General features: G+C 62.4%; 5 protein-coding genes across 5 annotated transcripts; 3 read left to right on the top strand and 2 right to left on the bottom strand.

Annotated features, from left to right (window-relative positions):
- Nucleotides 1–256: 256 nt before the first annotated feature.
- Nucleotides 257–2,181, bottom strand: VTJ83DRAFT_5450 (uncharacterized protein; the record flags this gene model as incomplete). Its single annotated transcript, XM_071012052.1, has 2 exons — nt 257–1,945; nt 2,002–2,181. 2 exons carry the CDS (start codon nt 2,179–2,181, stop codon nt 257–259), a joined length of 1,869 nt encoding a protein of 622 aa, XP_070864825.1.
- Nucleotides 2,182–2,857: 676 nt separating this feature from the next.
- VTJ83DRAFT_5451 (uncharacterized protein) lies at nt 2,858–5,285 on the top strand (the record flags this gene model as incomplete). The annotated part of the gene is made up of 3 exons (XM_071012053.1): nt 2,858–3,176; nt 3,240–5,116; nt 5,229–5,285. The coding sequence occupies 3 exons, from the start codon at nt 2,858–2,860 to the stop codon at nt 5,283–5,285; spliced, it is 2,253 nt and encodes a 750-aa protein (XP_070864826.1).
- Nucleotides 5,286–8,704: 3,419 nt separating this feature from the next.
- Nucleotides 8,705–9,815, top strand: VTJ83DRAFT_5452 (uncharacterized protein; the record flags this gene model as incomplete). Its single annotated transcript, XM_071012054.1, has 2 exons — nt 8,705–9,657; nt 9,767–9,815. 2 exons carry the CDS (start codon nt 8,705–8,707, stop codon nt 9,813–9,815), a joined length of 1,002 nt encoding a protein of 333 aa, XP_070864827.1.
- A 1,208-nt stretch (nt 9,816–11,023) lies between these two features.
- VTJ83DRAFT_5453 (uncharacterized protein) lies at nt 11,024–15,215 on the top strand (the record flags this gene model as incomplete). Its single annotated transcript, XM_071012055.1, has 7 exons — nt 11,024–11,044; nt 11,193–11,300; nt 11,402–11,577; nt 11,715–12,434; nt 12,511–13,184; nt 13,253–13,951; nt 14,026–15,215. The coding sequence occupies 7 exons, from the start codon at nt 11,024–11,026 to the stop codon at nt 15,213–15,215; spliced, it is 3,588 nt and encodes a 1,195-aa protein (XP_070864828.1).
- A 972-nt stretch (nt 15,216–16,187) lies between these two features.
- Nucleotides 16,188–22,194, bottom strand: VTJ83DRAFT_5454 (uncharacterized protein; the record flags this gene model as incomplete). Its single annotated transcript, XM_071012056.1, has 3 exons — nt 16,188–17,915; nt 18,076–21,911; nt 22,101–22,194. 3 exons carry the CDS (start codon nt 22,192–22,194, stop codon nt 16,188–16,190), a joined length of 5,658 nt encoding a protein of 1,885 aa, XP_070864829.1.
- Nucleotides 22,195–23,487: the final 1,293 nt, after the last annotated feature.

Raw genomic sequence — 23,487 nt, forward strand, 5'->3', positions numbered from 1 at the left:
ACTGCCGAGAATGGGGGACGTGGGGGTCCCCGGAGATGCATCACACATGGGTTTCTCGACCCAAGGCCAAGGACACGGACGTGGGGACGCATAGAAGCGAAGAGACCGGCAAATGGTGTGGGTGGAGGTAACAAAAATAACACATCATATCAACGGCTCTGGGGCTTTCTTACGTACCGCCAAGTCAAAAGGCCCAGGTGGGGGATCATAGTCAGGTCCACTACTTACGACGGCCTCTGGGCCGCCGCAATCAGGTCTATTCATCGTCTCTGTGCTTCTGGGGGCTATCCGTGTACGGGTCAAATCCCATGCGCCGCTTCGCCTCGCGCCGCATTCGCCAGCGCGCCTCTCCCTGCAGGCCCGTCGTCGAAGTGTCCTCCAGAAAGAAAGTCAAAATGTGGTCGGGAATGGCCAGGTGCGATGTCTGCTGGAACTCTTGGAGGCTCGTGAGCCGGATCAACATTTCGAGGAGAGAAAGCGACGAGGCGATGGCCCCGAAGGGAGACTTCATCATGTAGGACCCGCTGCCCGGATTGGGGTGTTTTTCGAGGCTGGTGGCGTGCGCTCTCACTACGTCCTGGACCGGCGAGGCCTCGCGGAGCGACAGCTGTCGCATCTGGGACATGATCTTGCAGTCTGTTGGAGAGGTGCCTGTTGGGGTTCGAGGGACGTCCGGGAGAGCACCCTGGGCGTCTCCGTCGACGTCAGAGTCGTCGTCTGCCGTGTCTGAATCACCCCCCTGGCCATCCCTGCCGTTGCTGTCGTCGAGGAATACCTCCAGGGCTAACCACTCGGAATCCAGGTGCGGAGGTAGATACGTGGACAGGGGACCGTTCTGGTCCGTCGGTGCCTTTTCCGTCTCCTTCCACAACTGCTGGTCTACCTCATCCTGCTCATCCGGCTCTTGAGACTGCTCTATCGAGTTGGATGGTGACCCGCGTTCCTCCTCGGACTCTAAATCCTCGCACCACTCCTGCCGCAGTTTGAACAGGGACTTTGCGTTGACGTCTCTCTTCAAGAGCAGAACGGGGTTGTTGGCCTCGTGATCACCAATGTTGAGGATCCTTCCGGTGTCGGTGTAAAAGATCTTTGCGATCTGGTGGATGGGAACGGATTCTCGAATGCCAGCCATCGGTACATCGTCGTACGACCGGGATGGCTGCCCGTCCCCGTCGTGCAATCTCCCGTCGTCCAAATCTTCGATCACCTCGATGTGATACGCATATCCATCGATGAGGCCGAACCTCGAAGATGCTGGTTGGCCGTGACGCCCCGCTGGTCTGTAACCATGAGCGGGATCAAATTCCCAGTCGGGAAGAGTTCGGCACAGCCGAACGCGGGCCTTGTGCATGACCTCCTGCCAAATGGGCTTCCGGTCCCCCTTTCCAAGCCCGTACGGGGCATCCGCGGGTCCGTTGGTCGAGCCAGGCGGCGTCACGGGCGAGCCTTGGACGGTGGTTCCGGAAGCGACCTGAGCGTGGCCGAGAAATAGCATGTAAAGGGTTAGGGTGAAGGAGGGCCCGACTTGCATGGGCCGGGTCGGGTCCAGGACGAAGTTGGCATCGGCAAAGGAGAGCAGGGCACTAGCCTGCATCATCCTTGAGGGCGAGATGCCCGGGTTCATGGCCGTCGACATCTTCTCGCCGGATGCCGTGATGGCGAGCTGGAGAAGGGGGATGTCGCGGTCGATTCTCTCGAGGAGGGACTTGATGTCCCGAATGACGAGCAGCAGCTCGGCATGGTGAGCCTCGGCCCGGCGGCTGCTGCGAGTCTTGGGTCGGGTTTGAAGAGCTTCTGCTTCCTCGGCGGCCGCCGCATGTTCCAGCCGCTTTCCAAGCCGGACAATATCTCGGTGGAGGGATTTGGCGAGCGGCACTGCTGATTCCAGGAAGACATTCCCGCGGCCGGATCGGAGCTCGATGAGGTCGAGAATGGGCGAGAGGATCTGGCCAATCAGTCAGCCGTAGCGAAACAGGCCTGCCGAGACGAACCGAAACCAACCTTGATCTTGTAATCGAGGAGCGTCTGCAGGGCTCTCAGCTCGGACCGGACAGCCTTGTCGTTGACCGACTTGAGCAGGCGAGCGCCCTGCTGGATCGCATATCTTGATGTCAAGGCAATGCCCGAGCGGATGGCGAAGTTGACGGTCTGGACCCCCAGGGTTTGCAAGAGCGCATCCATCTTTCGCTCAGCTCATCCATTTCGGGGTTGCAAGATGTAGGCTTGTCGAGTGCCTGCTTGCCGTGAGCTTCATGGAGCCTGAAAGCCGCTGGTGGTCTAAGAGAGGGACGGCTGTTTGCACGCGCTCTAACATGGAATCCCTCCCTTTACCATGGAAGAGGCACCAGGTGGGTCCGTTTCAGCGTGTGACAACCCAATGAGGTATTGCCACAGTGATGGCTCATGGCTGTGGGGGGAGCCACACTGTGCATAGGGCTGCCTAAAATGCCCCGCAGTTCTTCTGAGTCACCACCGAAAAGTCCCATCACCAGGCAAGAACCACCGCGGGGGTACTCCGTGCGAACAACATCATGCACTGTGCCTTGTTCGAAACCTCCCCCGCCGCGATTTCATGGTGGGGCAGCGGCCAACAAATCTTCCCGTCTCCTCCATTGTGCTTCGTCGGCAAGCTCCCATCGAGTCAAGAGACAATAGGTACGTGAGGTCCCGATATCATCTCCCTTTGCATGCATTCCTAGATTCCTGACGCATTTTTGCCTTCAGTCATTGGCTTGATTTCGTCCGCTCGATCCCCCCGTCGGCTCGCCCTAACATTACCAGAGCCAACCGATCCACGAACTAGAGCGCGATCGCGTACGCACGAGGCACCGACAAGAAATATCTTCCCGTCGGCAACATGTCCAACAACGTCCAGGAGTCGTGGGAGGATGACCCGGCTGCCCAGGATGACAACCTGGCTCGCCAGACCCAGCAGCAGCTGAACATCGGTGGCCAGCAGGCCCAAGGAGGCTTCCGCCCTGGCGCCGCCGCTTTCCAGCCCACTGCGCAGGCGTTCCAGCCTGGCCAGGCCTTCGGCGGTGGCTACGGCCAGTACCAGCAGCCCTACTACGGTGGCGCCGGTGGTGGCTACTATCCCCAGTATGGTGGTCAGAGCTTTGGGCAGTACGGCCAGCAGGGCTATGGCGGCTACGGGCAGGGTGGCTACCCCCAGTATGGTACGTTTCGGCGCCCTTTCCCATGTCGCGGGGAAAAGATGCTGACATTGAACTCTACCGCAGGCCAGTGGCAGGGGTATCAGCAGCAGCAGCAGCAGCAGCAGCAATCCCAGTACCAGCGGAACCAGCAGCAACAGGCCCCGAAGCCGGCACCCACGATCGCCAAGCGGCCGACCGACACGCAACAGGCGGCTTCCGCCTCATCCAAGCCGGCTGTCTCTGCCCAGGGTGGCGCCAAGGTGCTGAGCATCGGTGGCGATGCGCCCAAGCCTGCCGCTTCGAACCAGGGCGGTGCTAAGGTGTTGAGCATTGGCGGCGACGCCCCCAAGCCTGCGGCCAAGGTGTTGAGCATCGGCGGCGATGCCCCAAAGCCTGCGGCCAAGGTGCTGTCCGTCGGTGGCGCCGCCCCCGCCAAGGAGGCGCCGAAGCAGGAAGAGCCGAAGGAGGAGACCAAGAAGGAGGAGGCCAAGAAGCAAGGGACGGCCGAGGCAGCGGCCAAGATGGCGGCGGCCAAGGCCATCGACAAGAACGAGCCCAAGACGGCGAGCGGAACGACGTCGCCGGCGCCGTCTTCGGGCCGGTCCAGCCCTTCCGCGGCGGCGGGCAAGGCGGCCGCTCGCGACGTTGACGCCGTCGAGAAGGAACAGGCGGCCGACGTCGACGAGGAGACGCTCAAGGAGATCTACGGCAAGGAGCACGTCAACATCATCTTCATCGGCCACGTCGATGCCGGCAAGAGCACGCTCGGCGGCGCCATCCTCTACGTCACGGGCATGGTGGACCAGCGAACCCTCGATAAGTACAAGCGCGAGGCCAAGGAGCTGGGCCGTGAGACGTGGTACCTCTCGTGGGCGCTCGACCTGACCAACGAGGAGCGCGCCAAGGGCAAGACGGTCGAGGTCGGCCGTGGCTTCTTCGAGACGGACAAGCGCAAGTACAGCATCCTCGACGCCCCCGGCCACAAGACGTACGTGCCCAACATGATCGGCGGCGCCTCGCAGGCCGACGTTGGCGTCCTCGTCATCAGCGCGCGCAAGGGCGAGTACGAGACGGGCTTCGAGAAGGGCGGCCAGACCCGCGAGCACGCCATGCTGGCCAAGACGCAGGGCGTCAACAAGCTGGTGGTGGTCATCAACAAGATGGACGACCCCACCGTCAACTGGTCCAAGGAGCGCTACGTCGAGTGCACCACCAAGCTGCAGCAGTTCCTCAAGGGCACGGGCTACAACCTCAAGACGGACGTCTTCTTCATGCCCATCGCCGCGCAGCAGACGCTCGGCATCAAGGACCGCATCCCCAAGGACATCTGCCCGTGGTACGACGGGCCCTCGCTCCTCGAGTACCTCGACGGCATGCAGGCCCTCGAGCGCAAGATCAACGCGCCCTTCATGATGGCGGTGGCCGGCAAGTACCGCGACATGGGCACCATGATCGAGGGCAAGATCGAGGCGGGCGTCATCAAGAAGGGCATGAGCCTGATGATGATGCCCAACAAGCAGGTCGTCGACGTGGCCGCCGTCTACGGCGAGACCGAGGACGAGATCAACATCGCCCAGTGCGGCGACCAGGTGCGCATCCGCCTGCGCGGCATCGAGGAGGAAGAGATCATGCCGGGTTTCGTGCTCTGCTCGCCCAAGCGCCTGGTGCATAACGTGGCCCAGTTCGAGGCGCAGATCCGCATCCTGGACCTCAAGAGCATCCTGACGGCCGGCTTCAACTGCGTGCTGCACGTGCACGCGGCCATCGAGGAGGTGACGTTTGCGAAGCTCCTGCACAAGCTCCAGAAGGGCACCAACCGCAAGAGCAAGCTGCCTCCGAGCCACGCCAAGAAGGGCGACAGCATCATTGCGGTTCTGCAGGTTACCGGCGGTGCGGGATCCGTGTGCGTTGAGAGGTTTGAGGATTATCCTCAGATGGGTCGCTTTACGCTCCGCGATCAGGTATGTTTTGTCTCTCTCTCTCTCCCTCCCTCCCTCTCTCTCTCTCTCTCTCTCTCTCTTGCGCACGCGCGCGGTCTGTCCGGGGTGATTGCTGGCTAACGTTTTTCGGCAGGGTCAAACCATTGCCATTGGCAAGATCACGAAGCTCCTGGACGACAACGAGGTGTAAAAGCTGGGCGAGGGGGGTTGAGCGGCATCTGACGGCCAGTTGCGGGACTTGGGTTTAGCTACGTATGAGAATAGAGCCAATGCGTTGATGATCTCCCAGCAGCCATCCATCGGCGGGTGCTTTGTGCTGGGTCACTTGTGACCGTTGCTGGCAACCGGGGTACTCTGTAGGTACATTTTCACGTAATAACCCCATGATGCGATGCTGGGGGGAGCAGCTCAGGCGTTGACTAGCACCCATCTTGGCGGGTGTGGGTTCCGAGGGCGACAGGGGGCGATGTGGGGCTGGGGCATCCACCTCTGTCACATGACGTCACTGGGATCCTATCGAGCCGACTGTCGCATATGCTCCAAGAGGAAATGTCCCTTGGAGAACGGCAATGAAGCAGCAGAGATGTAATCTTTCCTGGCGCCCAATGCTCAAAGCTCCATGCCCAAGAGATAGCCAAGGGCCATCTTTCCAAGGAGCCAGATACTGATGAGTGAGGTTCCGGTGGGTGCCGGTGGTCCAGATCGAGACGCATCGACCCCGCAATTCTGCAGGCTGGAATGGGAACCGTAAGTGCGTGTTCAGACCCACTCATGCTCATGTTCCAAGGTTGGCAATGTGTAAGTCGGGTCCATGCAAACACACCCAGAGCCGACGCGTTGAGTAGAGAGCAGCGCATCAGCAGACAGCAAGATGCCATCATGAATAGAATAGACAAGGTTGTGCTGAATGAGATATCTAGGTTGTGAACATGTGTGCGAAGCGTGCCTTCTTGCTGGCAGCCGGTGTCGTACAACCCATCCAAATGCATCCCGCAGACCATCTTCGGGGTGACTCCAAGCTCCCTCCCCCCACCCAAAAACCCATGGCGATCGGCATCCTCTCTGGGCCGGGACAGGCCCGGCATGCGGTCGTCGCTGGCATAATCCAGGCGGCGCGCACATACTGCGTAGGCGGTTGCGGCCTGCAGGGACTGCCATACGCAGGCAGAGGCAGAGGCAGACACACCGCGCCGTGGCGCATTTGTCGTTACGACCTACCTGGCGAGACGGGGGTTCCAGTTGGCTGAACCAATAACTATCACAAGGCTCGGATGGGAAGGGGAGGGGAAAGGGGTGAGTACCTAGGAAAAGGTGCCCTCCATTACCATTTCCAGGCCGTTTTCTGCCGACTCCCATTCTTCCAAAACAGACTTTCAGTTCCCCTCGCTTTGTTCACACAACACCCAGATGTTGTGTTACTCTGCCCGCCTCCGTTTTCCGGAAGATCAGGGCGTAGCGGGGAAGCCCGCAAACCGTTCTTGTAGGGAAGTGTGTGTGTGTGTATGTGTCGGTCGATTGGAGGAGATGGACTGCGCAAAGAAAAGACATGCGAATGGCAGCTGGGTATCCAAGTTTGGGGAGAGGTTGATATCTCCCCGGGCAATAAGACGGACGAAGGCACGGCTGCTCCAGGACATCGCCGACTTGGCGGGCCATGGACCTTCAAGCAATCACATACCGATGGCTGACGGTCTACAACCCCGCACGCATCTCGAGGCATGCAAACGGCTGAATGGAGCCGTTGTCGACGGGCTGGAAAGGCAGGTCAAGGTACCTACAAGGTACCTACCCTCCCTGCGGTAGCGGGTATGTCGAGGGAATCATCCGGACCTCTCATCGCGGTCCGGGAGACGAGGATGGTACGCATATACACCAGGTACCCGCCAGTACGTGGACAACCCCATGAAGCACATCGTAGAGCCCCCCGGGGGGGGGGACGAGGCTATGTGTCAAACATAAAGAGGCCGGCCGAACCAAGTTGCAGCTCGTCCCCTGCAACGCAATCCCCCAGGACAAATGCACCCGCCGCGGGCTTGAAGGACCAACCATCTCGGCAGGGACGGGAATCGCGACATTGGGTGAGGTCGTCTGTGATCTTCTTCCCCCTCTTTGCGACGCCTTTTCTTTCTCCTTCGGGGTACCTTTCTTGGACCCTTTGGCATTTCTCTTCGGCCGGGTGTTTCCTTGCTTCCCATTTTCACCTCCTGCACCCCCCCCTCCCCTTCAAATCCAAGTCAAATCACCCCTCGATCCTTTGTTCCAGGTCCCGCACCTGTCTTCTCAGGCGAACTTGAAGACAGGAGGCAAACCTGGGAGGGAGACCACCTCCTGCTTTTCCCGACCCTGGGCTTTTCTTTCTACATAAACCTACCGCATTTCATTCAAAACTTGGCTTCTCATCAAGTTTTGTTTCCCACCCCCCCCCCCTGGTTTGCCGCGTTTCCGAGTGACGCGGCTGCCCCGGTTATCATCGTCTCACTGGAACACACACTCATAGACGCACGCACAATCCGCTAGCCCGGTGACCTACACAGTACCCGAGCTACGGGCCAGGTGCACGCGATCGCCACCCCGCTCTCCCGAATCTCCCAGGTCCGGTGCCTGGGCTTGACGACCTACAAATACGCCAGGAACAACGTCTCGTGGTCTCGTTGAGCCCTGTTTTGGGCAGAGGATTCCGAGTTCGAACCAAAGAGTCGTCATCGCGAAACCATCCAGGTTCGACCACCAGAAACGCAACCGAGCCTTGCAAGGCGTCTCGTCTCTTCCTCTGGCTTACACGCCCCTACACCATCAGCTTCAACACGTCTTTTTTTTTCCCTCCGGGTAGGTCTCTCTCTCTCTCTCCCCATTTCACTTTCTGCACAATCGCATCCAAGGACGAGCGGTGGGGAGCTCCAGCTCCAACTCGAGCTCAACAAATGGCTGCCGAGCAGCAACAGCTGTTGGTGGCAATCCCAACCCCATGGAGCCCCGGAAAGGTGGTCCCACCGAGAACCGGGGCACCCCCGTCGGCGTCCAAATCGAACCGTCGCCGCCCGGATGCACCATCCAACAAAGTCCCGTTCCGCCGTGGCCTACCCGGGCTTCCTCGGTTTTCCAACTTTCCCATCTCTTACCAACCTCTCGGCATCAAGCTACTTCCCTGGCACTTCCATGGGTCTCTCGGAACGCCGAATGAAACCCAGATCCGCCAACTATTCCACACACATCGGACGTGATGAGATCGTCAACCCTCCCAAGTGGGACCCTGGCTGGAGTTCGCGATCCCGGGAGCTCTGAGAACAGCGCCCATCAACACCTAGTCAGATATCGGACGATGGGCCAATCCAGGCCAATCCAAGCCGATCCTGTAGATGGCGATTTTCCTTTTTATGCGCTTTCGGAAAGGGGGGGAGGGGTCAAACGTATCTGTAGAGAAAGAAAATGCGTTAAGAGAAGGCTAATCCGGCGTGGCGACGTGCAGGGTACGATATCCGGCTCTCGTGAGCAGCTCGCCGATTGATTCGTACCAGTTGGGCACCATCCACCCCGATCGTGTCCTTCCAACGTTCAGCAAAACAAGTTCCCGTTCCCAGCCATCCAGCCAGCCTGCCTGCCTCCGCCGCCATGTCCAACACGGTAAAACAGGCAGCCGAGGCCGCGCGAGCCCGGACCAACGATGTCGTCAACTCGGCCAGGAACGGCAGCGTGGCCGTGGCCGCCAGCGACTTCCTCCACACGCCCTTCATGCGCGCCGCCCTGCCCTTCATCAACGGCGGCATCAGCGGCATGGTGGCGACCACGGTGATCCAGCCGGTCGACATGATCAAGGTGCGCATCCAGCTCGCCGGCGAGGGCAAGGCCGGCGGGCCCAAACCGACGCCCCTGTCGGTGACGCGCGAGATCCTGGCCAGCGGCAAGGCCCTCGACCTGTACACGGGCCTCTCGGCCGGGCTGCTCCGGCAGGCCGTGTACACGACGGCCCGCCTCGGCTTCTTCGACACCTTCATGGCGCGGCTCACGCGCCGGGCCAAGGACCAGGGCCACGCCGTCGGCTTCGCCGAGCGTGCCACGGCGGGCTTGTCGGCCGGCGGCCTCGCCGCCATGATCGGCAACCCGGCCGACCTGGCCCTGATACGCATGCAGAGCGACGGCCTCAAGCCCGTGGCGGAGCGCAAAAACTACCGCTCGGTGGTGGACGCGCTCGGGTCGATCGCGCGCAGCGAGGGCGTCGCGGCGCTGTGGGCGGGCGCGGCGCCGACGGTGGTGCGCGCCATGGCGCTCAACTTTGGGCAGCTGGCCTTCTTCAGCGAGGCCAAGGCGCAGCTCAAGAAGCGGACCAGCTGGGAGACCAACGCGGTGACGCTCAGCGCGAGCGCCGTGGCGGGCTTCTTTGCGTCCTTCTTCTCGCTGCCGTTCGACTTTGTCAAGACGCGGCTGCAGAAGCAGAGCCGAGGGCCCGACGGCAAGCTGCCGTACAAGGGCATGGTGGATTGCTTTGCCAAGGTGGCGAGGCAAGAAGGGGTCATGAGGTTTTATCGGGGGTTTGGGACGTATTATGTCAGGATTGCGCCGCATGCGTAAGTTTTTTTTTTTCTTTCCTATCCTCCCCTCGGCCCTGCCTGATCATCGAGGGCCTCTCCTTGGGTCTTGGGAACCACGTGCTGACGATTTGTGTCTCGGGTGCAGCATGGTGACGCTGATCGTGGCTGACTACTTGGGGTTCCTCACCAAGTAGCCGGCGGCGGCTGGTTTGGTTCGTCTTCTCTGCTTACCGGGGACTCTTCTGGTTACATCTTTTTCTTTAGGGTTTCTTGTGGGTTTCTTTTTGTCGTTTTTTTCTTGGTCTTGGGTGTTGGGGTCAGGTATGCTTTGGCTGCTGGACTCACCGGTTGGCGACCAAGGCCGAACCTGGATCAGCAGTATACATGGGAGGGCGGATGGGAGGGTTGATGGGGGAGGGTGTGCTTTGCTTGCGTTGTTTTCACCTCTCTGTTTCTTAGGTCAGTCAGTCAGATAGTATTGGTACGCCACCGTCCAAGCTGCCAATGAGGACTACGCGGTATATAGCCGTTGAGAGGGTGTTGGGATGTTTGTTGCGTCCTTCCTTCGACGATGGAAACGTGGTAGTCTTGCTTGTGGGTGGTGAGGTGTAAGACGGGAACTCAGAAAGAGTCAAGGTATGGATGGGCCAGGTTGGTCGCCAGTTACCACGGTTCAGGCTTGGTCGAAAGATTCATACGGTACGTCCGGTAATGTTACGCGGTGAGAGGTTTCAGATGCTAGGTACCTACTAAGTGACGTCCTGTAAGAAAGAAGGGTAACAGGGAAGAGTGGGGGGGAGGGGAGGGGAGGAGTAGCATTGCAGCATTTTGTACAACCCGTTTCTTTGCAGGAACATCATGTACCTTGGAGATACAGTAGATTTGTTGGAATACAGCAAGCACCCAACCAAACCATGACGGAGAAAGAAACAATGCCTCCATTTTGTATTTGTTTTTTTTTTTTCCCAACGTTGAGCGATCTGGTTGAGTTGAACCATGTACTGACCGTACCCCGGGAATTAGTACAAACGGCGCACGGGCCGTATCAAACAGAACGTTGCAAGGTCAAAAACGGCCGAACGCGTCCATCGTTACACGCCGAGCCAACCCCACAACCGCACGGCGGCCGGGGCCACCGTGCAAGGCAGAGCAAGCCAGCAAGCCAGCCAGCCAGCCAACGCAGAGTTACAGCACCGCGGCTCTCGCAGGTTGATCACCTGAAAGACACGGGCCCGTCCTCGGGGGACGGTCGCGAGCTGGTCAAATCCCCTACACCTCCCACCAAGAGCCGCATTGAATCCGATCCCTTGATCCTATGCTGAACCGTTCGAACCGTCGCCCCTCCGCTCCTGTTCGCCCATCTCTCGTCAGAAAATGTGCCTAGCTGCAAACCATAACAACCATGGAAGCAGATTGGGACGAGGTACGTGCTCTTGCCCTTTGCCTTGCCCCCCATGGAACCCGCCGCGCGTGTCGGATTCAGACGTGCGTCGGACGGGCGCATCGACGAGCATGCATGGATGGACTTTCTGACCGTGATGGCTCCCAACCCTCTCTCTCCCTCCCCCCAGGTCGCTCGCATCGCCTTCCCGGCGCCGGGTACCGCCGACTTCCCCCGCCCGGCCACCGCCGTGGCCTTCGACACCATCGCTGAGCTCCTCTGGGCCGGCGACGATCGGGTATGCGTCGCAGCGAAACGAGACGGCGGCGGGATGCGGCGCGCTCGTGCTGGGGAACCACGGCTAACCGCTGCGGCAACACCGCCGACAACAACAAACAGGGCCGCGTCTCATCCTTCTACGGCCGCGATCTCCAGCGCTACACCGCCTTCAAGATTCACCCGCCCTCCGAGGGCCCCGTTCACCAGTTCCTTTTCCACGACAAGGGCGTCATCGCCCTCGGGAGCCGGAGCGTGCACATGGCCATGAGGAGGGGTCCCGCCTTGTGGAATATCCGGTACTTTGGATCTCTTCCTCTCCCTCTTCTTCTTCTTCTTCTTCTTTCTCTTCCTCGCCTGGCCTTGAGGGCAAAGAGGAGGCGGGCTCAAAGCAGGCAGGCTAACGGTGTTTTTTTCTTCTTCTTCTATCGCTTAGACACGAGGGCATGAAGAACTTGCGGTGCATGTCCTTCACGTCCAAGGGCGCCTCCGAGATCATCGTCGCCGGCCTCCAAGACGCCATGTTCGTCATCGACGTGGTCAAGGGGGAGATCGTCAAGCAGGTCCCGACCGAGCATCACTACACCATCATGAAGAAGAGCAAGTACATCTGCGCCGCCACCCGCACCGGCTGCGTCGACATGCTCGATCCCATCTCCTTCAAGATCGTCCGCAGCTGGCAGGCCCACGCCTCCTACATCAACGACATGGACGCCCAAAAGGACTTCATCGTCACCTGCGGCGGCTCCGTGAAGCAGCAGGCGGCCCAGACCTACATGCTCGACCCCTACGTCAACGTCTTCGACCTCAAAAACATGACGTCCATGAAGCCCATGCCGTTCCCGGCCCTGGCGGCCCACGTCCGGCTTCACCCCCGGATGCTGACCACCAGCATCGTCACCTCGCAGCACGGCCAGATGCACGTCGTCGACATCATGAACCCCAACTCCAGCACCGTCCGCTACGCAAACGTCACCTCCTTCATCAACCTCTTCGAGATGGCCCCCTCGGGAGAGGCCATGGTCATGGCCGATGCCGAGTGCAACATCCATCTCTGGGGCTCCCCTTCCAAGATCCGCTTCACCGACGTGGCCCTGCCTCTCGAGATGCCCAAGGTCGAGGAGCCGGCCCCCATGCTGGACTGGTCCATGGATACGTAGGTCGTCGACTCCTCGAGCCTTGGCGGCACGGGGCTTCCGTGGATAAGACACCGGCTGACGAGCATCGGACAGGCCCCTGAGCTCCATCGGCATGCCCTACTACCGCGAGCAGCTCTTCTCCGCGTGGCCCCCCGACATCGTCTCCGACGTGGGCGCTCCGCCGGTCCAGGTGGACCCGGCCTTCCTGGCGACGCTCAAGCAGGCCGAATGGGGATGGTATGGCAGAAACACGCGTGGCTTGCGCCGTAACCAGGTCGAGAACACGCGCGTCACCAGCAAGCCGGCCCTGCAGCCCCCCAAGTTCCTGAGCGAGAAGGCCCGCGAGTCCGCCCTGGCGGCAGGGAACGGGGCCGCGGCGGACGCCAAGGCGGAAGAGCACCTCGACGACGCCTCGCCCCCCGGCGAAATCGAGAGCCTGAAGCCCGAGGCCCCGCCCATGTACCGTATCTTCGAGATCAAGTACAGCAAGTTCGGAGTCGACGACTTCGACTTTGGGTACTACAACAAGACGCCCTACGCGGGCCTGGAAAACCACATTCCCAACTCGTACGCCAACGCCCTGCTGCAGCTGATGCACTTCACGCCTCTGCTGCGCAACATGGCGCTCCAGCACGCCGCCACCGCCTGCGTGAGCGAGCTGTGTCTGCTGTGCGAGCTGGGCTTCGTCTTCGACATGCTCCAGAAGGCCGACGGCGCCCCGTGCCAGGCGACCAACATGTTCAAGGCGCTGAGCGCCACGCCGCAAGGTACGTCGTTCTTAGCCCTCGGCTCGGAAGCGGAGGGAGGGAGGGCATCGCGGCTAACGCCGGCGCAGCCGGGCCTCTCGGCCTCCTCGAGGAGGAAACCCACATCTCGTCCTTGGCGGCCATGTCGCAGGGGCTGAGCCGCTTCCTCTTCGACAGGATCACCCACGAGTACCGGAGCCTGCCCCCCGTGTCGACGGCCCTGGAGCAGGACATCTTCAACCTGCCGCAGCCGCCGACGCCCGACGAGCTGGTGTCCAAGGTCCTCGCCACGTCCGCCGTCATCACCATCAAATGCACCAACTGCCGGAACGAGACCACGCGGTCCGGCACGTCGTACGTCAACGACCTCATCTACCCGGCGACCAAGGCCCCGGTCCGCGGCGGCCGGGCGCCCAAGACGACCTTTTCGCAGCTGCTCAAGATGGGCGTCGAGCGCGAGACGGGGTCCAAGGGCTGGTGCAGCCGCTGCCAGCGGTACCAGAACCTCCAGATGCGCAAGACCATCCACAACGTGCCGGCCGTGCTCGCCGTCAACACGGCCATCACGACGGCGGAGCATCGCCGGCTCTGGGCCACCCCGGGCTGGCTCCCCGAGGAGATCGGCGTCATAGTGGACCAGGGCCAGTTCTTTTGCTTCGAGGGCGAGGACCTGAAGCTCCATCTCCAGCGCGGCATCCACAACATCACGGTCTACTCGCTCATCGGCATGGTGGTCAACATCGAGAGCAACACGCCGCAAAAGACGCATCTCGTGAGCCTCGTCAACGGTACGTATTTTGGCTTTCTGACATGGTGCGAGACCGGGATCTGATGCGTTTTTTTTTTTTTTTTTCTTTTCCAGTGGCGCACGCGGAGCCGACGCCCCCGGCCGAGAGCAAGTGGTATCTCTTCAACGACTTTTCCGTGCGGCCCGTGTCGGCGGCCGAGGCCTTGACCTTCAACGCCACCTGGAAGATGCCGACGGTGGTCATGTTCCAGGTGAAGGCGGCCAACAACAAGAGCAACCCGGACTGGAAGACCAAGATGGACACGTCCCTCCTCTACAGGGATCTGACGCCCCCGCACCCCGACACCAAGACGTACCGGGTGCTCGACGAAGGGTCGGAGCGGCCGGGCCCCGACACCATCGTGGCCATCGACACCGAGTTCGTTTCGCTCAAGCAGCCCGAGATCCAGATGAACTCGGACGGCGAGCGCGAGATGATCCGCCCCATGTCCCACGCCCTCGCCCGCGTCTCGGTCGTGCGCGGCCAGGGCGAGCACGAAGGCGAGGCCTTCATCGACGACTACATCGCCATCCGCGAGCCCGTCGTCGACTACCTGACGCTGTACAGCGGCATCACCGCCCTGGACCTCGACCCGCGCACGACCAAGCACAACCTCGTCTCCCTCAAGCTCGCCTACAAGAAGCTGTGGGTCCTGCTCAACCTCGGCTGCAAGTTCCTCGGCCACGGCCTGCGGCAGGACTTCCGCGTCATCAACATCCACGTGCCGCCCGCCCAGGTCATCGACACCATCCAGGTCTTCTACCTCAAGTCGCGCCTGCGCAAGCTGTCCCTGGCCTTCCTCGCCTGGTACCTGCTCAAGGAGGACATCCAGCTCGAGACGCACGACTCCATCGAGGACGCCCGCACCGCGCTCAAGCTCTACCGCAAGTACCTCGAGTTCGAGGACGCGGGCATCCTCGAGGCCATGCTCGAGGACATTTACAAGGCCGGCCGCGCCACCAACTTCAAGCCGCCCCGGAAGGACGACGGCGGCGGCGGCTGCGGCGGCGGCAGCGGCAGCGGGCACGGCCAGGGAGCGAGGACGGATACGCCCTCGGCGGAGCTAGCAGCCGCAGGAGGACCAGGACCAGGAGGAGGAGGAGGAGGAGGAGGGAACGGTACGGGTTCGGCCCCGTCCACGCCGGCGAGGAAGCCCGCGGGGTTGGCGGCGGGGCCGGGACAGCAGGGGGGCCCGAGCACCCCGAGCTTTGGCGGCGGGGTGAACCTCTTTTCGCCGTCCAAGATGTCCTCGCCTCTCAAGTGAGTGAGTGAGTGGGGGGTGTCTTGGGTGGAGGATATCGGCGGATTGGATTGGTGGGACGGGAGAGGGAGGATGGGTTTCAAGCGGTGCAAGATATGGAAGAAGAAAAGAGAGAGAGAGAGAGAGAGAAGGGGGGAGAGAAGTGATTTGTCGAAAGCGAAGGGAAGAAAAAAAATTGTAAAAGCCTAGAAAAAACAAAAGCATGAACTGAGATGACATTGATACTGGACAAGTCTTGACATGTCGGACATGAAGTGACGTGAAGCCGGTGGGAATCCAAAGGATGACGGATGCCGCTCCGCCCAATCGACTTGGATGCTTGCTTTACATTATTATCATGTTGCTTCTGTGTGATTGCCCGATCTCCAAGGGAGGCATGCCGGCGGCAGAGATGGACGCACATCGATATCACATAGGCATGTACTGTGTAAGTAATTCTATACGTGGTCACGCAACACTTCACACGTACAGCGGAGAGGACAGATTTGTAAAATCCCTACCATCCTGTGACTGCAATCTAGCTTCTAGTGAGTTACCCTTCCCGACCCAACAGCTTGGAATCCACAAGCTCGAAATCCCGCGACAGCCTCCTTCCAGTATGTCCTCTCCCCCCCCCCTCTCCTCCGCTTCCTCTCCTCGGCTTGTCGTCCCCATGGTCCATTATCCACATCCCACTTGTCAGAGCAGCAGCCACCAGGTCCAATATCAGCCAAGCATTCTTCATTCCATCCTGAGGGGGGGGTGGGTTGCTACTCCATACACCATACACCACTACCACTACATTATCCCCCCCCCCCCCCCCCTTCCCCCCCATCCACTCCTGCTCAGATGAATCCCAACCCCTTTTTTTGCCTCAACCATGGGGGATTGACCTTTCTCTTCTTGACCACCCCGCCCCTCCTCCTTGTACTGGACACACACACATACCATACCGCCACGCTCCGTCCCGTTCCGTCTCCGTCTCCATCTCGTCTCTTAGCGAATGCCCTGCCAAGCCAACCCCCTCGCGTACCTCGCCTTCACGTCCTTGGGCAGCAACGCAAACAGCCTCTGGTCCCCGCCCCGCCTCCGGATCAGCTCCTCCGCCATGTCCGCCACGGCCGCCTCGAGCTTCAGGTCGCCGTGCGCCTCGGCCCGCAGCGCCGCGAGCCCGTCGATCAGCTGGTTCTCCAAAGCCCGCTCCAGGCCCGGCGCCCCCTTCTGCCCCTTGTGCGCGGGACCCTTGTTGTTGTGCTGGAGGTACTGCGCCCGCGCGAGGGGGTACAGCAGGAACACGACCGCCTTGCGGTCCCAGTCCTGCAGCCGGCCCTTGACCTTCCACAGCAGCTGCGCAAACTTGAAGAGGCGCGCAAAGTCGCGCGCGATGACCAGGTCGGGCCCGACGCGGCGGACAAAGGCCGTGTTGGCCTCGGCGTAGTTGCCCGCCCAGACGAGCGCGAGGAACTCGTTGCGCGCGTCGCCGCGGGCGCGGTAGTGCAGGGCCTTGGCCTCCCAGATCCAGGCGTCCGGGACGGCGAAGCGGCGGAGGGTCGCAAAGGCCGAGCTCTTTCCGGTGAGGCCGTCGGCCGCGGGCGTCGGCGAGCCGATGCGGTGCGCGTGCCGGCCGAGGTGGTCGCGCACGGCCTTCTCGCGCGAGGCCGGGTCCGACAGCTGGAGGAGGACAAACGTGGCCGGGAGCCAGTGGCCTTGGGCGGTCAGGGCGGCGGCGAACGCCAGCGAGGCGCGGTCGAGCTTGTCGGCGGCGTCCTGGCCGAACGACACCTTGCCGGTGGCGTAGATGGCGCGCGTCATGAGCCAGCCCAGGCGGCGCTCGTCGGACCAGTCAAAGTCCTGGCTGCCGAAGGCCTTGAGAAGCGACCAGAGCGCGCTGTCAGGCTCGGGCTCGCGATCCTGCTCGATGTCCTCCTGGAAGGAGCGCACGGCCTGGGCCACGTCCGGAGCGCCCGCGCCCGTGGTGTAGAAGAGGCGCAGGCCGAAGGAGCGCATCCAGTCGAGGTCGAAGCGCTGCGAGATGGTAAAGGACTCGGCGCGGTTCTCGATGGGCGCGTCCTTGATGCCGGAGCAGACGCACGCGTTGCCGGAGAGGAGCTCGTAAATGGCACGAATGGGCTCCGAGATCTCCGAAAGAACGTTCGACTCGCGCCAGTCCTTGAGCTGCGCCTTGATGTCCTTGCTCTGCGTGCCGATGGTGGAGACGAGCGCGGCGAGGCGGAAGTCGCCGGCCGCGAGCAGATGGGCGCAAGCGTCGGCGACCCGGTTGCCCGCCAGGCACAGGATGGCCTTCTCCTCGAACCCGGTAGCCTGAGCGAGGGCCTGGTCCGTGGCCGCGGACACCAGCTGCCTCCAAAAGGCCGGCAGGCCGGCGCCGTTGCCGTCAAAGAGCAGAGAGGCAAGCTCCCAGGCGGGATCCCCCTGGGCGAGGTCGCGGAACTCGGGGGCCGCAGCGGGCTGTCCGTCGTCCTTGCCGGCCATGCTATCGATGTACTGCTGCAGCCGAGCCAGCGTCTGGGGGGACGCCGCCGCTGCCACCGCCGCCGACGACGACGATGACTCGTAGTCGCCGGCGGCGAGAGCGCCGTCGACCGGCTGCAAGCTGGTCTCATTGTGCTGCGTCGTCACCAAAAGCTCGTTGGGACCCCAGTTGGTCCGGGGCACAGACGGGCCCTCCTCCGAGTCCACCTTGGGGCGTTGCTGATAGGGCCACTAGAACAGAAAACGACAATCTTTAGTCTGTATTCTTCATGGATGATAGGTACACATGGCAAACAACAAGAGCAGAAGAAACGCAAAACGCCAGCTTTAAAAAGAAACACAGCGCAGCAGAGAGGGAAGAAGGCTAGGCGGCAAGCGGGGCAGCACCAACCTTGACGAAACCCTTGGCCGGCGACGCCTGCACCGGCTGCGCCGGACCCTTTGCCTGCTCGAAAAGCGACTTCATCAAATCGATGCTCGTAGCGAACCCGGGGCCGTCGGCCGTGGTCGTCGTCGTCATCGTCGCCGCCGCGTTCCCCGCGTGGGGCTCCGGGCTCCCCCTCTCCTTCATCTCCCACACCGCGCCAGACTCGTTGAGGGCGCGCAGCGTCGCGCGGTCCACGGTGCGCGGAGCGCGCACGCTCGCCTGCAAGATCTGCGTCCAATCATCGCCGCCGGCCACCTCGATCCTCGCCGGGGCGTTTGACTTCTTTTGGGCGCGCATCTTGGCCCTCATGATGCCAGCAGGGACCTGCGCCGCTTCGTTGTTGTCGGCGGCGTAGCGCGAGACGAAGGGATCCGTGTCGTCCTGGTCGCCGCCGTAGACAGATCCCTGCTGAGACGACTCCTCATAGGGTTCGAGCTGGTACTCATCGTGTCCGTCAGCCATGCTTTCATCTTCGGGCCATTCCCGCGACGGCAAGGGGCGATCGGCCTCCCGGGGCTGCTCAGGAGACTGCGTACCCTGGCGAGGAGCGGTGTCAACGAGGTCGTGCTCCGACAGGTAGTCGTCGTCGAAGGCGCCGGGCACCGCGCGCCGGGACCGCCTAAACCCAAAGGTATCGTCGGGGTTGGCGGGCGAGGTGGAGGAGTCCTTGGCGACCGGAAGGCTCGCCGCGGGACGGGGTTCGAGCTCCGCCTCGGTCTCGTCGTCAAAGTCGTCGTCGTCGTCATCACCTAGGCCGTACGTGGTAAAGTGCTCGACGGAGAAGGTCCAGACGCCCGTCTCCTTGTCGTAGCTCTCAAACTTGGTGTCGGGAATGGCCGTCTTGAGGCGCTCGATGTGGCGCTCGAGACGGCGGCCCGTGGTGGCGAGGCCGCCGCGCGGGTACGAGTGCTCGAGAGAGATGATGGCAGGGACGTTGAGGCCCTTGCCGACGGGGGGCTTCTTGGCGGCGACCGGGTACACGGTGGCGGAGCGAGGGACCAGGACGACTAGACCGTCAAAGATCTCGTCCAGGTTGATGTTGCTGAGGTCGACGGGGACCTTGAAGGTGACGCTGCCGACGTTCTCGCGGCCGACCGTGAAGTCGACGACCTTTTGGCGCTGCATCCGGTTCATGGCGCGGATCTCGTCGGCCGACGGCGACATCCAGTAGGCGCCGGGCACGACGTTGGAGCCAGGCTTGGTGGTCTCGGCCGGGGCGGTCGTGGCGGGCGGCTCCTCGTGCACGACGGCGAGCTCCTTGCCCTTGACCTGCTCCATCTCGGGGGGGGCGCTGGCCGGGGACGGCTTGGCGCCGTTCACGCCGTTGCTGGCGGCGCCGTTGGCGGGCCGGATGACGGGCTTGGACTCCTCGTTGCTGGTGCCGATCTCGACGGGCGACTGGCGGTTGTCGGGGGTATCGACGTTGCTGGTGTCGAAGCTCACGCGCTTGGAGAGCTTGCGCGAGCTGCTGGCGTCCTCCAGGGCCGGCTGTTGCAGCTGCGGCGCCGGGGGCGGGGACTGCAGCTTCTCCTTGCTGGGCGACGAAGTGAACAGATCGCTGCGCATCTCCCGGTTGATGACCAGCTTCTTGTGGCTGGGGGCGCCGCCGAGGAGGCGGGCGCTCGAGTTGGCCGAGAAGGCGCCGGGCTGGAGGATGCTGTCCTCGACGTTCATGCTGCGGCGCAGGCTGCTCGCCGAGACGCTCTTGCTAAGACCGGTGCGGACGCTGCCGGCCAGGAGGCTCTGCGAGAAGCCCCCCGGGGCGGCCGAGGCGCTCGAGGGCGACGCGGGCGAGCCGTAGGCGCTGTACGAGAAGCCGTAGCCCCTCTTCTGCGGCGTCACGACGCGGGAGGCGTTGGCAGGGCTGAGCTTATACATGGGCAGGATGGAGCGGCTCTTGACCTTGGTCGACTTGCCCGACAGAGGCGTGGCCAGGGGCCCGGGGTTGCGGATCTGATCGTCGGGAATGTTGGAAAGGATGTTGACGCCGTACGCCGAGGCGTCGAGGATGCTAGCGTTGAGCGCCTGCTGGGGCGCCTGCTGGCCCTGCGAGGCGCCGAGCAGCGAGTTGCCCAGAAGGCTGCCCTGCTGGGGCTGCTGCTGCTGCTGGGCAGCGCTCGCGCCGAACAGACCGCCCGTCTGCTGCTGGGTGCTCTGGTTGCCGAAGAGACCGCCGCCGGTGGTGGTCGAGGTCCCAAAGAGACCGACAGGCTTGGCCTGCTGGTTCTGGCCCAAGCCGCCGAACAAGCCGCCGGTCTGCGCGGGCTGCTGCTGGGCCTGGGCGTTGCCCGAAAGGCCGCCGAAGAGGCCGCCGCCGGTCGTGCCGGTCTGGGCGGTGGTGCCCGTGCCGAACAAGCCGCCGCCGGTGGCGGCAGGCTTGTTGCCGAACAGACCACCCCCGGCGGGCTGCGTCGTCGTGGACGTGCCGAAGCCGGTCGTCGTGCCGGTGCCCGCGCCGCCACCAAAGAGGCCGCCGCCGGTCGTGCCGGTGCCCGTGGTCGTGCTGCCAAACAGGCCGCCGGGCTTCTGCTGCTGGTTGCCAAACAGGCCGCCGCCCGTGTTCTGCGCCTGGGTGCCAAAACCCGTGCCGAAGCCGGCGCCTGTGCTCTGCTGCTGCTGCTGCTGGCCGCCAAAAAGGCCGCCGCCGGTCGTGGTCTGGCCGGTGGCGCCGCCAAACAGACCGCCGCCCGTGCCGGTCGTTGTCGTGCCGCTGCCGAAGGCGGACGGGGTGCTCGAGGTGCCAAAGCCCGTCGTGCCGGCGCCGGTGTTGCCGAAGGAGAAGCCGCCAGGCTTGGCTTGGTTGTTGTTGTTGTTGCTGCCGAACAGGCCGCCTCCGGTGGTGGTCGTGCCGGAACCGAAGCCGCCCGTGGCCGGGGTGCTGGTGGACCCGAAGCCGCCGCCGCCGCTGCCGAAAAGGCCGCCGCTCTGGGCAGGCTGGGTGGTGGTGGTGGTGCCGGAGCCGAACAGGCCGCCCGTCGCAGGCTTGTTCTGGCCGAAGAGGCCGCCGCCCGAGCCGAAACCTCCCGTGCCCGTGGTGGTCGAGCCGAAGCCGGTGGTGGAGCTCTGCGTGCCGCCGAACAGGCCGCCGCCGGTGGTGGTGGAGCCAAAGCCGGTGCCAGCGGTGCTGCCGAAGCCGGTGGTGCCGCCGAAGCCCGAGCCGCCAAAGGCGCCGGTGCCGCCGGTGCCGCCCATCTTGCGGCCCTGGAGGTAGTCGACTAGCCTCAGCTCATCGGCCGACCACTTCTTGTAGGCATCCATAAACAGGATGTTTTGGAACGAGTTGCTCTGGGACGGGTTGTTGGCCTCCTTCTCGACGGTGGGCGAGAAGGCGACGACGGCCGTGCCCGGCGGGTCGCCTACATTGGTGCCGATGCCGGGGTTGCTGGTGGCGCCAAAGCCCGTGGTTGTGGTGGTGGAGCCGCCGCCAAACAGGCCGCCGCCGCCGCTGCCAAATGTCGATGTGCCGGTGCCAAAGCCGGAGGTGGCGGGCTTGGAGCCGCCGAAAAGGGATGTGGTGCCACCGCCGCCAAAGGGGCTGCTGGTGGAGGTGCTTCCGAAGCCACCGCTGCCGAAGCCGGTGCCGGGCGCGGTGGTGGTGGTGGAGGATCCGCCAAACAGGCCCGTGCCGGCGCTGGTGCTGGGGGTGCCGAACGCGGGCTTGGAGCCAAAACCGCCGCTGCCAAAGCCGCCGCCGGTGTTGGTGGACCCGAAGCCGCCGCCGCCGCCGCCGCTACCGAAGATTCCGGTGCCGGTGCTACCTGTGGTTGTCGAGCCGAAGCCTGTTGTTCCTGACCCGAAGCCTGCGTTGCTCCCGAGTCAGCGGTTCGTTGCTGTTATTTCCTCCAAGGTGGCGTGGTAGGGTGGGGGGAAAAAAAGCGCCGTCGCGGCGCGTCGTCGCAACGGTTCGGGAGGACGATCGAAGGCATCGCGACGGGAAGCGCGACAAGACGATGAGACGAAGGGGGAGAATTGCGCGCGGCGCGACGTACCTGTGTTTGTCGTGTTGCCGCTGCCGAAACCACCAAAGCCGGTCGAGGTAGAAGTATTCTGGCCGAAGCCGCCGCTGCCGAACCCGAACGACATGGTGGGCGATTATGTCGGTCAAGACGGGTCGCGTGGCGGCGAGAGGTAGGAGGGGTGATGAGGTCGTCAAGAAATTAGATGGAGGGAGAAAGATGCGCGAGGCACAGGTGTGCCCGACGCGTGGACAATGTGGTCGCGATGGAAATCTTTCCGGCGGAGCAGAAAGGGAAAAACAAGACGTATGTTGGGAGGAAGAAAAACGCCCTGTGGTCCCGCCGCGCAAAACAGGAAAAAAAAAAAGGAATACAAGGCAGATACGGCTGTAAGGTTGCGCCGGGTGCCCGAAAAGCGCGTTGGTGGGTTGACCTCGTCGTCGATCGTCAAAAAAAAAAAAAAAAAAAAAAAACGATGAGGGCGCGATCAGGGCGATGGGAGGGATTTGGATTTGGGTTGCAGGTCCCAGGAGAAAGAAAGCTCGCGCGAAACTTTGGAACCGGTCGAACAAGCAAAGCAAACGCTGGGAAACCTTACAGGGTGGTCCGAGCTTTCAACCAGCTCCAGCCAATGGGATCGCGTCAAGGGGGGGACCAGGGGTGTGCAGTGGGTCTTGGGGTGCGCGTGTGGTCAGGTCAGTCCCGCGGGAAAGCAGTTGGCCGGGAAAGACAAACCTGCTTCACACCGCAGAGTGCACGGGCCAAGTCACGTCAGGCGGCGGCCCCAAAAAGAGCCCATTCACACCTATCAGCTGCTGCAGCTTGGCAGTTCTTGTCACTGGTGCGATGCACAAACCACAAGACAGCTCAATTGGCCTTGAGCTTGGGTGAATGCAAAAGTAACTTGGGACATCCGAGCCAAGGGAGCCCACCCAGCCTCTCTCCCTACCTATTTAATCCTGCCTCGATCGCTCGACAAACCTTGGGTGACTCAATCTGCAGCTGCGCAGACTCCCTGAGGTCACGTGGTCTCGACCTGGCTGCCTATCGCTAGAAACGGCCAATTGGGCAGCTTCATTGGCTGGAGAACTTGAGCGCTGACAAATGGACCTGTCTGCCTTGCGAGCATGGCCACGGCCAACGCAACGTCGGGCCTGCAGTGGGCGGGACGCGATGGCTCTACTAATACACCGTAGTGAGTGTGTCTCTGGTTGTAGGTGGGAAATGGCTTGATGGTTAGAGAGAGAGAGAGAGAGAGAGACAGAGACACGGGAACGATTGGGCAGAATTTCTGTCTCTCTCCTCTGCTCTCAGTTCTCTGTTATTGTTGTTGTTGTCGTTCGGTAACCACTTCGTACTTACTAGTAGGTACCGTAGATCTGGACACAAACATCCCATCTCCGGCTTCACAACCAGGGCA

This window comes from Remersonia thermophila, chromosome 5 (assembly GCF_042764415.1).
Source record: "Remersonia thermophila strain ATCC 22073 chromosome 5, whole genome shotgun sequence".
Classification (NCBI taxonomy): domain Eukaryota; kingdom Fungi; phylum Ascomycota; class Sordariomycetes; order Sordariales; family Chaetomiaceae; genus Remersonia; species Remersonia thermophila.